At 43.4% G+C, this 15,177-nt stretch overlaps 1 protein-coding gene across 18 annotated transcripts in view; it reads right to left on the bottom strand.

Moving 5' to 3' along the window:
• Positions 1-15,177, bottom strand: part of LOC102448489 (plasma membrane calcium-transporting ATPase 2) — an 857,866-nt gene that overhangs the window by 268,699 nt on the left and 573,990 nt on the right. For all 18 annotated transcript variants that reach the window (XR_012906525.2, XR_012906526.2, XM_075939331.2 and 15 more), the window contains one exon: positions 1,008-1,205. Coding sequence is in view for 16 of the 18 variants with exons in the window: in XM_075939331.2 (XP_075795446.1) it covers positions 1,008-1,205 (198 nt within the window). In the remaining 2 variants the exon portion in view is untranslated. The remainder of the gene's footprint in view (positions 1-1,007; positions 1,206-15,177) is intronic.

The raw sequence follows: 15,177 nt of genomic DNA, 5'->3' as shown, positions 1-15,177 counted from the left end.
ATTCTAGGCAGATCCCATTTTCCTGCACAGCCAAATCCTGACCTTGCTTTAAGTTAGGAGAAAGGGAAGCTGCATACCACTGAGTGATCCTAGTTCTTACCATGTAGGAGGAGTTCTTGAACAAATGGACTCACAGACAGACAGACAGACAGATGCACATTTCTAAAATATATGGATAGAAGATAAAAACATGGAATGAAAACAACATTTCTAAAGTATATTTAGGCGAAGACATTCTTCATTTGCCAAGTTTTTCGTGCAATTTTGCATACCATGTCTCATGCAGCTCCATTGGCCTATGAGAAAACTGAAATGAACTCTTGATCAGTTACCTGAGATGGCAGTTTTGCAAATGTGGATGGAACCACATTTTTATGTATGTGAATCTGAAAGAACTCTTCAGACAAAACAACGTACAACTTTCTACAAAAACCACAAAAGGATACTGAAGTACAGGAAATAGGCTTATTGGGAGCTTTATAGCCAGAAGACTAAAACATACTAGAATTATAGAGGGTCAATGTGTGACTGATTATATGGGTCAGATCTTTAGCTACAGTAAACTGTCATAACTGTTTTATTTGCCTCTATAGATCTACGCCTGGATTATAAGCCATTTTTGGCATGTAAACTGCTTTCCCACTCTTTCTGTGTCACTGAGTAAACACTCTTCCAAGATGAGTAAATGTATATACTACAGGTGAGCTTAAATAGACATGACAGTGATTTTAAAATTAATTTTTAAAGGAGTTTTATAAGAAAGCTATGATTTTTCTTTTAACATTTTAATATGCCTTAGGATTCCGCAATCTCCTACAGCTCCTCAAGAAAAATGCTAGTTTATGTATCTTTAGGATAATGATATTAAGTAACAGTTCTAGAAGTTAGAAGAAAACTAAAATACTGACCTAGAAAACCTCATGTTAGTGCCACAGAAAAATACACCAATATTTAACTCATCACCAGTAACTGACATTTACCTAGACAACTATTAAAAGAGTTTTTACCTTCATTCCCTCCTCCAGGTGGCTGATAAAATGAGAGCCCCAGAGATATGATGGCTGCAATTTCCAAAATTATAAGAGTCACATCCTGTAGAGCTTCCCAAACTAGCTGTAAGAAAGTTTTTGGCTTCTTTGGAGGTATAAAGTTTTTCCCAAAAATAAGCTTTCTTTTTTCTAGGTCTGCAGCAGTGCCAGGTAATCCTGCAAACAAATTAAAAATAAACGATTGAAGTGCCATGGAAACAAAAAATACTCAAACACATTAGTATTCTAATAAATTGCATTTTTAAAGTGGACTTTGCAAGCTTTGTTACCGATGGCATATTAGACAAGATGGCAGATTTGCCACTTTTAAATTTTTTGTTTAGCGAGATAATTCTTTTGCCCCTGTATTCTGAGCGGAGGCTTAAAAGATGTTGATAGAAATTTTTAAGGCCAAAGTATTTTAATGAAATTCCACTACAGTTCTTGAAAAAGTAAATCTCAGTAGTGAGCACCATCAATATATTTTGGGCAAAACTGGGACATCTTTGGTCTAGCAGCACTCAAGAGCTTTCCCCCCTCTGCCCACGATCGAAGAGAAACAGTCTGCTAAACTGTTGGAGGAAACATCTTGAACAGCTCTGGCCAGGCACTGAGCATTGGGGTGAGCTGCACCCCGCCTTTATTGACTGAGAGGAGAGTCACGCAGATGGAAAAGTGGAGAACACTCAGGAGCATGTGAGTGAGGCCCAATGCTTTTTCAGGTGTGTTTGTGCTGATTCGTTTCCACAGGAGTGCTGACAGTCGAGGGCAAAGGGGGCAATTGCTTTGGGGCCCAGTTATTCAAAACGGTCCGAGGTTCTTGGCCACTACTGCTGCTACTGTGGTAGTGGCTGGAGTCCCAGGAGCTTTACATCTCTGCCAGAGCCCCATGCAGCATTGAGGTCTGCCTAGGGAAGGCTAACCTCAGCCCCCCTCCTCCTGAGGCCCCTTCTTGCCTTGCCCAATGGCCCAGGAAGTCTAATGGCCCACTGCATTTCTGACCTGGGTTTCAGTGACTGTGTGCGTCAGTCGATCACCTTTCTATTGCAGCTATTGTCATTTTTCCTGCAAAGAAGATTTACAAATTCCCTTCCTTATATGTGACCTTTTACATAGACTTTAATTATGTACCTTTGAACTTTTACCAAGGATATCTACCTAGCTCCTATGTTAATGAGCAAGGTGGCACACAAACTTATGCAATTTTTAAATGAATAGGCTTCAGAACAAAGGAGATCCTGAGATGAAAGGCAGCCATGTCTCAGAGGCATTAATGGGCTTGGATCTCAGAAGCTGAAAGGCTAAAACAAGAACAGGACAGACAGAAGGCAGCTCTTTTTTACCTGGCTCAATTTTAGCTTCAAATTATACCATATCAAATTACCTGATGGACAGGCTGGGATCTAAAATTATTTTTGTTTTTACAGAATTTTCTCTCATGTCTCCTTTGTAATGAACCTTGCTTTCTTAAAGATACATGGTCTTAGAGAAATTACTACACTTCATTCTCAGAGACAAAGGAAACAACTTGCAACTATCTTGATAGAGAAGTCGATGAAGAAGAATTAGAAGACCCTGGTCTAGTGCACATGGACAATATTTCAACAAGCTAGTACTGCAACAAGGTCAGTAAGGCAAAATGAACAAGCACAATAACGAGGAAAAAAGACAAAGGGTTGTACTGGAACGCTAAACTCTATTATATTCTACAGCCACTGGGTGGCACTGTGTATAGCAAACAGCAGAACTTCAGAGCTAGGAACACAGGAATTACCAAAGCAAAATGCAGGACAATGTAGCACTTGAAAGACTAACAAGATGGTTTATTAGATGATGAGCTTTCGTGGGCCAGACCCACTTCCTCAGATCAGATCAGATCAGATTTTTGATCTGAGGAAGTGGGTCTGGCCCACGAAAGCTCATCATCTACTAAACCATCTTGTTAGTCTTTAAAGTGCTACATTGTCCTGCATTTTGCTTCAGCTACCCCAGACTAAGACTGCTACATTTCTATCAGGAATTACCAACTGACTGGTAACCTGTACACCTCATTTGAAACCAGAAGTATGCAGGCAGCATAGACAAAAATAAAGCAAATGCAGTACATTACTGACCTAACGGTAAACTACTAACTAAAAGAAAAGTTTAAAAACACAATTTTACGAGGTAAGGAAACCATTCCTGTGCTTATTTCATGTACATTAAGATGGTTGAAACCAGCATTTTTCCTCTGCATAGTAAAGTTTCAAAGCTGTATTAAGTTAATGTTCAATTGTAAATGTTTGAAAGAACAATGCTGTGTTCAGAGTTGCAAGCAACCTGTTTCTAATGCTGAGGTTCTACTGTTGTTATTTTGCTACACTGGACAGCTACATGGGACAGCACATTAAAGATTCTTATGGAAGGTATATCTTTTGTGTACCTCTCTGTCAAGGAGAAAGTGTAGCCAATCTCTATTGATACAGGAGCCTGACCTATTTAGCTGCTTGACAATCTACCACAGGGGTGGGCAATAATTTTAACGGTGGGGCCACTCCAAGGTTTTGGCAAGTGGTCAAGGACCGCATTTCAACCGAGGGAGTGCGGGGTCTGGGACAGAGATTGGGTGCAGAAGGGAGCTTGGGCCAGGAGACGGTGCAGGAAGAGGGTGGAGTCTGAGAGGGAGTTTCAGTGAAGGAGGGGGTTGTAATCTGGGACAGAGACTTGGGGTGCAGAGTACAGAAAGGGGTATGGGTGGAGGAGAGGATTCTGGCCTGGGGAAAGGGTGTAGGAGGGGGTGCAGGGTCTGGGAGGGAGTTGTGACCTGGGAGAAAGGGGGAAAGGGGTACAGAAGATTTGGGATAGAGATGCAGCCGTGTTAGTCTGGGCTAGCTGAAACAAAAGACAGGACTATGCAGCACTTTAAAGATTAACTTTAAACTGGATGATCGTTTGGGGCAGGTAGTTGAGGGATGTAAGAGGGGGTGGTTGCCAGAGGCAGTCTCTGGCTGGGAGGTGCTTACCTAGGCGGCTCCCTGCCAGCAGCTCTGCAGAAACTGAGCTGCAGTGACAGGGCAGGAGGGAGGATGGAGACTTCATTGGCTGCCCCTGCCTCCAGCAAAATTTCTCAGCTCCTATTGGCCGGAAAGTGGATCATGGGAGCTGAGAGATTTTGCTGGGGGGTGGGACATAGCACAAAACCTCCCTCCTCACTCTCCAGCATCCAGACCATATGGCAGCCACATTTGAAGTGGCTGCAGCTGCACTGTGCTTAAGGGTCCCAGTGAGGTTGCCGTGGTCTGGATCTGGCCTGTTAGCCACCTGTTGCTCACCCCTGATCTACCATGTTCAAGGAATACATGACAAAGCCACCAGTTAATGTAGATGGCAGTTTGAATAGACTCATGATCTGTGTGTTATTGGCATAAGTGTGTGCATTTGATGTTATGTGCTGTAGTGGGATAAGTGGGATACTTTCTTAACATGTTTTGTGTTTACTTGATTATATACAGCATGAAATATGCAGGCCATTTTTTGCATTAAAACTAACATTTTATTGAAAAGAGGTTTTGTATCAATAAATCATTCAAACACTTTATTCTTGATCAAAAAGTTTCAGAAAGGACATTATTTACATGCATTTACAAACCACACTATTATGGTTAGAAAATGTTACAATCTGATTGTCACAATATGATTCTTTGGCATGACAATATTTTTAAAAGCTTTCAGCCTCTACAAAGTTATTTTTATTTAAATTGAAATGATAATGGAGGAAAGAAGGGGAATATTGTCTGGAAAAAATTTAATTGTTGTCTATACTTTTGTGCAGTATATTAAGTGCATTTCTGCCTTCAGTATGCAAACCAGGTGATTCAATAAAATAATATATTTCTGCATATCTATTGCTTTTTGGGTGGGTGGGGGGCAAGGAACCAGAAAACTTAATAATTAATCATTTTGCCTGTTCCTTGAGCATATGGCATAATTAACGCATAATGGAAAAAAAAAAGTGCATCCATTAAATAGCCATGAATGTCTCATGGAAAAATTTGTTTGTGATACCAACCATCTCCATAGCAACCAGCTGAAGCCTCACAAACAGAGGAAGATTTCCACTTTGGTTTAAGTAGCAAATACAGATCAGTGCTATTAATAAAAAGCCATCCAGAGGAAAAACCAAAATGACTTATGAGACCAGCTATCAGTAAACAGTGTGCTTTTCACAGATGTTTAAGATGAAGGATATAGAACAATACAGAATTCTCAATGAGCTACTGAAGGTGTTTTTAATTAAGGGCTGTTGCTATTTTCAACTTTACTCCTAATTACTGTATCTCATGACATTTCCATTGAAATGAAGTCAGAGAAATGGCAAGAATTACACTTTTTTCACAGACGTCATCATGGAAATTAGACAGATGATTAGGGAGCAGTAGAAATATATTGCTCGAACATGCAGGGCTGTAATCAGGAAGGCCAAGCACAACTGGAATTGCAGCTGGCGAGGGATGTGAAGGGAAACAAGAAAGATTTCTACAGGCATGTTAGCAATGAGAGGGTGAACAGGGATGGTGTCAGGCCCTTACTGGATGAGGGAGGTAACAAAGGCTATGTCTAGACCAGCGTTTCCCAAACTATGGGCCACGGCCCGGTACTGGGCCATGGGAAAAAATACCAAGCCTCAGCGTGGCTGCCGGGAGGGGAGCGGGGCGGGGCGAGCTGAGAGGATGGGTGTGAGGGGGAGAAATCGACCACTAGAAAGCAAGGTTGGGGGCAGCAGGGCTGTCCAGTTCCATGATAATTAAGCACATTATTGAAATATGGGAATTGGAAAAAGGACCAAATTTAGTTAAAGGGTTCAGCATGTATGAGTGGGGACATCAGAAAATAAAGATTTTTTTTCAAAGCTTAAAAAGAGCAAATATTATGTTGTTCAGGTTTTGTTTTTCTACACTATGAATATAAATAATGGAAACATTAAACTATAGATATGTAAGAATAAATTTGCATACATACAGTGATTTTCCATCAGTATCTCCTAGTACTCTTTTAAAGCCACATAAGTTTATTATCCATATTATTAGAAAACAGAGAGAAGTGAATAGCCACAGAATTAGGATTCAGTGGCATATAGTAACATTTTTTGTTCGGCATGCAATGATTCAGTTCTAAACTATTAGTTCCAGGAAGAACTTTACTTAAATACAGTTGTTTCTTATCTCTCCTTATGCCTCTAAGCACCCCTTTCTTTGCTAATATGCTTTCAAATCTGTGACAAAGGGTACGTCTAGACTTCAGGCTTTTGTCTACAGTACAGATGCAATAACGCCTTCTGTCGACAGAACTCTGTTGACAAAAGGCATTATTCTTCGTAGAATGAGGTTTACCGCCGTCAACAAAACAAAGAATACTTGCTCAAGAGGGCTTATCCCTGAGTGGGAGCATCAGAGTATTTTCACAAGAACCACTGATTTTGTACAGTACAAAGTCAGTGTTCTTGCGCAAATACTCGCAGCCAGTGTAGACCGCAAATACTCGCGGCCAGTGTAGACAGGCGGCAAGATTTAGCACAAAAGCAGCCGCTTTTATGCGAAATCTTGCCAGTCTAGACACACCCTAAGGGGTATATCTACATTGCAAGCTTCTTTTGGAATAAGCTTTTCCAGAAGAGATCTTCCAGAAAAGCTTATTACAAAATTGTGCATCTATACACAAAAAGTGCAACAAAATAGTGATGTGCTATTTTGAAAGATTGTCTCCACATTAATTGGACACTATCTCACATTTAAGACCACCCGGTACTAGTTCAGACAGGGCATTAGGTCAGCTGTTGCTTCTGGGTGCTGCTGCCTAATGCTATCTGAAACGCGTGCTTAAAGGGACCCGCGTGGACAGCCGTTTCTCAGCTTCTTCTGCTTGCTTGCCTACTTCTCTTGATTTTGTCCGGGGTGAGAATCAGGCTGAGTGCAGCTGAGGGGGATTTGCCTGGGAGAGTCATACACCTTTTCACTGACACTTACTAGGTGGTACTCAGAACAGGGAGCCAGACCCTGACCCGATATGGGCTGCATGTGGGGCTGCAGAAGTGAGCTTGGAACAATCAGAGTGGGGAAGCAGAATGGATCAAGGATGCTGAGGAAGGCAGCAGGAGACAGAGGTGATGGGGGGGAATACAAGTGTAGTTGCCCTGACATGCTAATGTATTTCATTTCTTTCCCCCCAGTGAATCCGTCAGAGTACTTAAATATGCTATAGTCCAAGAACTTGAGCTGTTCCAGTGATTTGAATGAGACTACACACATGCTTAGAACTAGGGATCACCAAGTGAAATGAATAGGTAGCAGGATTTAAACAAACAAAAGGAAGTTTTTCTTCACACAGCGCATGGTCAGCCTATGGAACGTCTTGCCAGAGGAGGTTGTAAAGGCCAGGAGTTTAACAAAGTTCAAAAAAGAGCTAGATAAATTCATGGAGGTTAGGCCCACCAATGGCTATTCGCCAGGATGGGTCGGAATGGTGTTCCTAGCCTTTATCGGAGGCTTGGAATGGGTGACAGGAGAGGGATTACTTGATTATTTCCTGTTCTGTTCACTCCCTCTGGGGCACCTGGTGCTGGCCACTGTCAGAAGACAGGATACTCGGCTAGATGGACCTTTGGTCTGAACCAGTATGGCCGTTCTTATGTTCTTATGGGATTAAGAATTTGTTGAGGCACCTAGGTATATCAGAGGATGGCACTCTGATACATCAGGAAAGATGTGTAACTTGTTTGTATATGTGTATAAAGATGTGTCTCAGAGGAGCTGTCTTTGTCTGACCTAAGGAGCAGTGGAGAGTCCTGCCACTCACTGAGCTGGTCCCTTGTAAAGTTAGTGGGTTCCTTCTCAGTCTGTTGGGCTGGCTATCTATGCAGAGCACAATACAGAAGGGGAGCACACCCATGTAGCTAAACGACTATCTTCATTAAACAGAGCAAGATAATTGTCAGGACACCATACCAGTGACTTCTGACCACAACAGAACTCATTCCTTTGTTAACAAATACAAAAATGGACATACTAAATATTTTCACTCACTCACCATTAAGTCACTCACTTTCTTATTGCCAGAATTTTTTTATATCAAGCCCCATTTTTTAAAATGCTTACATACTTGATTAATTTAAAGCATGTGTGTATTTGCAGGATTGTAGTCTAAATATAACACAACTAAAAGATAAAAGGAAGCTAAGAGATTAATTTAATTACATACACGTACAAAGACAGAAACAGTAATCCCACAACATTTACCTTATATAAAACAATGTGCAAACTAACATTAACTACATAAAAAGAAAAGGACTTCTAAAGCTATAAAGGAGGAAGTGAAAACCATGTTCCTCATTTCTCAACATTTACAGCTTAATCTGGCTTCTTAAATGGCTACATCTGGGCTACATCTAGACTGCCACTTCCAGGGAATGCATCTGCTCTTCCGCTTTTTTTGCAGACACACTCTTTTGGCAGTCCTGTCTTCCTCCTTCCATGAGGAAGAAGGGCTCTTCCAAAAGAGGAGGTTTTTCTGAAATTTCGCCCAGTGTAGATGGGCCAAATTTCGGAAAAGCCTCTTCTGACAAAACTATCGGAAAAAGGTATGCAAACTTGCGGAGTGCAATTTGCGTACCTTCTTCTGATAAAACATTGTAGTCTAGACGTAGCCATAGAACTTCACTCCCAGTCATACTTTTCAGGACTCTGTCTCCCTTTAGTGTCCTCTGTAAGGGCACTAGAGCTGGACTACACTATCTCTCATTCTGAACATGAGTCAGAATGTTCTAAACACAGTTCCACCAAGATCCCTTTACAAGTTTTTAGTCAACACAAACTAATCCAGATGATGTGATTACCCCCAACTGGGTTTCTCTGTGTCAGATACACTAGCGCTCCGCTAGTTTGAACTTAATTCCAACTAGCGGAGCGCTTAGTTCGAACTAGGTAAACCTCATTGTACGAGGACTAAGCCTAGTTCGAACTTACTAGTTCGAATTAAGGGGTGTGTAGCCCTTTAATTCGAACTAGTGGGAGGCTAGCCCTCCCCAGCTTTCCCTGGTGGCCACTCTGGCCAACACCAGGGAAACTCGTATGCCCCCCTCCCGGCCCCGGCCCCCTTAAAGGGGCATGGGCTGGCTACGGTGCCCATGCCAGGTGCAAGCCTGCCAGCACCCAGCCAGCAGACCCTGCACCTGGCATGGATCGAGCCACCCACCCGATGCCCCCCAGCCCTCCCCCTCTTCCCGGGACCAGGCTGGCCCAGTGCAGACATAGTGGACCTCGTCCACGAACTCCGCACTAGGCACAGGAAAGTGGCCGGCTAGGGCAGGAGATCTGCCAGCCTGGCCACCCAGGAGCAGATTTGCATGAAAATCAAGGTGGTCCGCTGAGACCCCCGACCCTGAGCCCTGAACTTAGAATGGCTGTACTGGGTCAGACCAAAGGTCCATCTAGCCCAGTAGCCTGTCTACCGACAGCTGCCAACCCTAGGGACCCTGGAGGGGAAGGACCAAAGACAGTGACCAAGCCATTTGTCTCATGCCATCCCTCTCCAGCCTTCAACATACTTTGGGAAGGGACACCACTCCTACCCCCTGGCTAATACCACTCCATGGTCCCAACCTCCATGAATTGATCTCACTTCTCTTTAAACTCTGTTCTAGTTCTAGCCTTCACAGCCTCCTGCAGCAAGGAGTTTCACAGGTTGACTCTTTGCTTTGTGAAGAACAACTTTCTCTTACTAGTTTGAAGCCTGCTACCCATTCCTTTCCTTTGGTGTCCTCTAGTCCTTCTATTATGGGAACTAATGAAGAACTTTTTTTATGCACCCTCTCCACCCCACTCGTGCTTTTATAGACCTCTATCATATCCCCCTCCATCTCCTCTTTTCTAAGCTGAAAAGTCCCAGTCTCTTTAGCCTCTCTTCATATGGGACCTGTTCCCAACCCCTGATCATTGTAGTTGCCCTCCCCTCTCCCACCCTCTCTCTTCCCCTCTCCCACCTCCTTTTCCCAGTCTCCCCCAGTTTTGTTCAATAAAAAGATATTCTATTTTTGAACACAATTGTCCTTTATTTTGTACTTCAGGAAGGGGGGCTAGGGAGGGGTAAGTGGAAGGAGGTGAGGGAGCAATGTGGTACGAGCCTCCGATGGGGAGGACTGGGCTGGCTCTGTGGGCTTCTGGGGGTGGAACCTCTCCTGCAGCCCCCCAATTGACCCCTCTCCCCAGATGGCAGCCTGCGGCAAGTGCAGCCGGGTTGATGGCCGAGTGCTGTGATGTGCCCAGTGTGGGTTCTCCGGGCAATCCAAGCCAGGACTGCTTTGCAAGAGGGGCACCCCTGAGACCTGTCTGTCCGGGGTGGGGGTCGGGTCCCTTTAAGCACAGCCCTCGGCTAGCCTGAGACAGCATCTCCACGCTCTAAGTCCTCCTCTGATGCCCTGCCGGCACTGCTTCCGGCCATCCTTAACCCCGGTTCAGGGTCCACTCTGTGTGGACATGCTAGTTCAAATTAGCAAAACGCTAATTCGAACTAGTTTTTTAGTCTGGATGTGTTAGTTCGAATTAGCTTAGTTCGAATTAACTAATTCGAACTAAGTTAGTTCGAATTAGTGCTGTAGTGTAGACATACCCTCTGATCCTTAGGAGATCTCAAAGCACTTTACATAGGAGGACAGTATCATTATTCTCATTTTATGCTAATGGAACTGAAACACTGAGGGGAAACATCTTGCTCACAGTCACCAAATCAGGATTATAACCTGGCTCCCCTAAGTACCCATCCAATGCTTCAACCACTAGGCCATACTGCCTGCCTTGCTGGAAAGTTAAATTCTTGTATAGGAAACACTTTGTTACTATTTAAATGAAAACAAATATGGAAATAGTAATGTTATATACTTTCCCAAGAATTTCTACTAAGTAGGAGGATTTTTCTGAGGTGCTACTTCTAAGTGTTGCTACTTCAGCAACACTTTTTAATTTTGTAGCTATTTGCATCTGTTTCATCAGCATTCCTCTGAATAGCACCATAGCAACAGTATCCATAATGCACTAAAATGTGCAGCCTCCCAAGAGTTAGATCATTTAATTTGATACATCTTCAGCTATTGTGGGTTTGGGAAATTACTCATCACATATAAATGTACTAGATTTACTGGGCATTGCTCAGGTCCTCAACTATTTGAAAACCCAGAGTTCAAGGGAGCGGCGATGGCACAGGCAGTGCAGTAAACACAGTTACTTGTATTGCGGTAAGGTCAGCGCTGTTATGTGACCAGAAATGAAGAGATGATCACTATCTCTGAAAGCTTACAGTCTCAGGAGCTTGTTCCTGGATACGGTTCACAGGGATGGCATGCTCCCCAAGTGCTTCATTTTTTAAATGAAATATTGGGTTTTAGTGAAGATAGACAGAGTGTATGTAGTCACAGAGTCCAGTCTCTTCGTCTGCATGCAGTTTCCTGATAGCGGGTTCCTCTTAGTTCCACATAGCTGCTGAGGAGTAACAGGGCCAGACTGTAGCACCCACAGCCTGTTTCAGTAGGGCTGAAGGCCCCAGTGGAGTGATGGCACAAGAATGAATCTAATTTTGTTCCCCACAGTAGCTTTCAGCTTCATGCATGTATGATACTGCTCAGGGTGAACACTAAGGGCTTGTCTACATTGGCCCCTTTTCCGGAAGGGGCATGGTAATTTTTGAAATCGCAATAGGGAAATCCGCGGGGGATTTAAATATCCCCCGCGGCATTTAAATAAAAATGTCCGCCGCTTTTTTCCGGCTTTTAGAAAAGCCGGAAAAGAGCGTCTACACTGGCCCCGATCCTCCGGAAAAAGCGCCCTTTTCCGGAGGATCTTATTCCTACTTTGAAGTAGGAATAAGATCCTCCGGAAAAGGGCGCTTTTCCAACTATACACAATATCGTCAACCTATCCAACTATACACTTTGAAGTAGGAATAAGATCCTCCGGAAAAGGGCGCTTTTTCCGGAGGATCGGGGCCAGTGTAGACGCTCTTTTCCGGCTTTTCTAAAAGCCGGAAAAAAGCGGCGGACATTTTTATTTAAATGCCGCGGGGGATATTTAAATCCCCTGCGCATTTCCCTATTGCGATTTCAAAAATTACCATGCCCCTTCCGGAAAAGGGGCCAATGTAGACGTAGCCCACGGCTGTGTCTAGACTACATGGCTCCATCGACGGAGCCATGTAGATGAGGGTTGTAGGCAAAGGGAAATGAAGCCGCGATTTAAATAATCGCCGCTTCATTTAAATTTACATGGCTGCCGCGCTGAGCCGACAAACAGCTGATCAGCTGTTTGTCGGCTCAGCGCGCTAGTCTGGATGCTCCCCTGCCGACATCAAAGCCCCTTTGTCAGCAGCCCCATTATTCCTCGAGGGATGAGGTTTACCGGGGCTGCTGACAAAGGGCTTTGATGTCGGCAGGGGAGCGTCCAGACTAGCACGCTGAGCCGACAAACAGCTGATCAGCTGTTTGTCGGCTTAGCGCGGCAGCCATGTAAATTTAAATGAAGCAGCGATTTCCCTTTGCCCAATAAACAAATCTACATGGCTCCGTCGATGGAGCCATGTAGTGTAGACGTACCCTAAGAGTTGGCATTTCATCCTAATATGAAAACATTAACATTTTATGATTATTAACATTTTCATAATAACATCTCCAAATATTAATCATGTGTTACATTTTTTGGAAGCTTTTTAGGTTTTACATAAAGCCAGCTGTCAAAATAGAACTTATTTAATCAATTTAAGGTTTCATAATGTTCACAGGACAGTAAAAGTTGAATACGTTCATCTTCTTCAGTTTGACAAGCGCGGTCCAGTTACAGAGCATTGGCTATTCTCCAACCAAGCCTGAATATAAAAACAGAACAGAAGACAGAAGATCCCAGTCCAATACACTACAGAAGGTCAAATCATGTTTGATGGCAAAGGACTTTAATATGCACGTGAAACGTTGTGGTAATTGTTGAAATGGTATGCAAAGCTAAGAAATTTTCTTTTATTAATAATTCTTTAGTTAGTTTACTAAGGATTGGTTGACAGCATGCTATTTGGATAAGATGTGAAATATACATTGACCTGAGGGTAAGTGTCTGATCTTCTGGGATTAATAAGAACCTCACATATGGCAAACTAGATTTTCAATAACTCCACACCATATTAGACCTGTATATCTGGAAGGGAGCCAACGGCTGGAATTCCTAAAGGGGACTGTGTTCGGCTTCTGATTAATCAGTTTGGTACTACAGAAGATATTTTATCACTGGCTTGGTGAATCTATTTATAGAATAAGCCACCAGGTTTGGGGGATTGTCTGTCCTATTTCTTGCAGTCTGCCTGAGTGTTACACTCTGTGTGGCCTACCATAGGTGTTTGGTCACAGATACAGTTTAGTAACTTTTTTTACATGTGTAATTCCTTTACCTTATTCTCCACGGGTGCTACACAAATTGAGCTACACGAAGTGGGTAGTTTATTTTGAGTTAATTTTGAACTAGAAAATAAATCGCTATTCCGAAACGTCTCTCACTCCTCATGATATGAGGTTTGCAGGGATGTTGGACTAGTGAGCCTGTGATATTTCGAAATAACGGCCGCACTCAAACGATGCAGTATAGCTATCACCAGAGGTATCCCGAAATTGCGCTGCCGTGTAGACATAGCCCTAATGTGGTTCTTGCTTTAACCAAAATACATAGAAAAAAATCAATTCAAATTAGAATCATAATGTCCACTGTTTTACTTGTAAGCCTAATAGCTCAAAGGCTACATTTAAACTGGTAGCTTCTTGCACAAGAACTGTTTTGCAGAAGAGTTCTTGAGCAAAAAGTCTTCCACAAGAGCGCATCTACACTGGCACGTGCTTTTGCTCATATGGCAGTATGTCAAGTATCAGAAAAAGGACTGTAAGCTGGCTAAAATCCTACCTGCCACATGGGACCACAATAGTGGTACCCCTAACTCACCCAGCAATATCGTCAACCTATCCAACTATACACTTAGCCCAGAAGAAGAATCTGTCCTATATCAAGGACTCTCTTTTTGCCCCACCACCCCCACAGACATGATAAAGTTCTGCAGTGATCTGGAAGCCTACTTTCACCATCTCCGACTCAAAGAATACTTTCAACACAACACTGAACAGTGCACTGACACACAGATATCCTCCCACCAACAGCACAAGAAGAAGAACTCCACATGGACTCCTCCTGAGGGTTGAAATGACAGTCTGGACCTATACATAGAATGCTTCTGCCAATGTGCACAGGCAGAAATTGTGGAAAAACAGCATCATTTGCCTCATAACCTAAGTCGTGCAGAACACAATGCCATCCACAGCCTCCGGAACAACTCTGACATTATAATCAAAGAGGATGATAAAGGACGAGCTGTTGTCATCATGAACAGGTATGACTACCAAAAGGAGGCTGCCAGACAACTCTCCAATACCAAATTCTACAGGCCACTTCCCTCAGATCCCACTGAGGAATACACTAAGAAACTGCACCATCTGCTCAGGACACTCCCTACACAAGCACAGGAACAAATCAACACACCCTTAGAGCCCGAACCAGGATTATTTTATCTACTACCCAAGATCCACAAACCTGGAGATCCTGGATGCCCCATCATCTTGGGCATTGGCACTCTCACTGAAGGACTGTCTGGATATGTGGATTCTATACTCAGACCCTACACCACCAGCACTCCCAGCTATCTCCGTGACACCACTGATTTCCTGAGAAAACTACAGTGCATTGGTGATCTTCCAGGAAAAACCATCCTAGCCACCATGGATGTAGAGGCTCTCTACACAAACATCCCACACATAGATGGAACAGTATCCCTGATGATGCCACAGCACAGCTAGTGGCTGAGCTCTGTGACTTTATCCTCACACACAACTATTTCAGATCTGGTGACAATATATACCTCCAGACCAGTGGCACCACTTTGGGCACCCGCATGGCCCCACATTATGCCAACATTTTTATGGCTGACCTAGAACAACACTTCCTCAGCTCTCGTTTACTCATGCCCCTTCCCTACCTATGCTAAATCTTCATCATCTAGACCCATGGGAAAGAAACTCTGGAAGAATTCCATCACGATTTCAACA

This window comes from Pelodiscus sinensis, chromosome 11 (genome assembly GCF_052426305.1).
Source record: "Pelodiscus sinensis isolate ZL-2025 chromosome 11, ASM5242630v1, whole genome shotgun sequence".
NCBI lineage: Eukaryota > Metazoa > Chordata > Testudines > Trionychidae > Pelodiscus > Pelodiscus sinensis.
The sequence above is the reverse complement of the archived record's forward strand: the minus strand, read 5'-3'. Positions and strand labels throughout refer to the sequence as shown.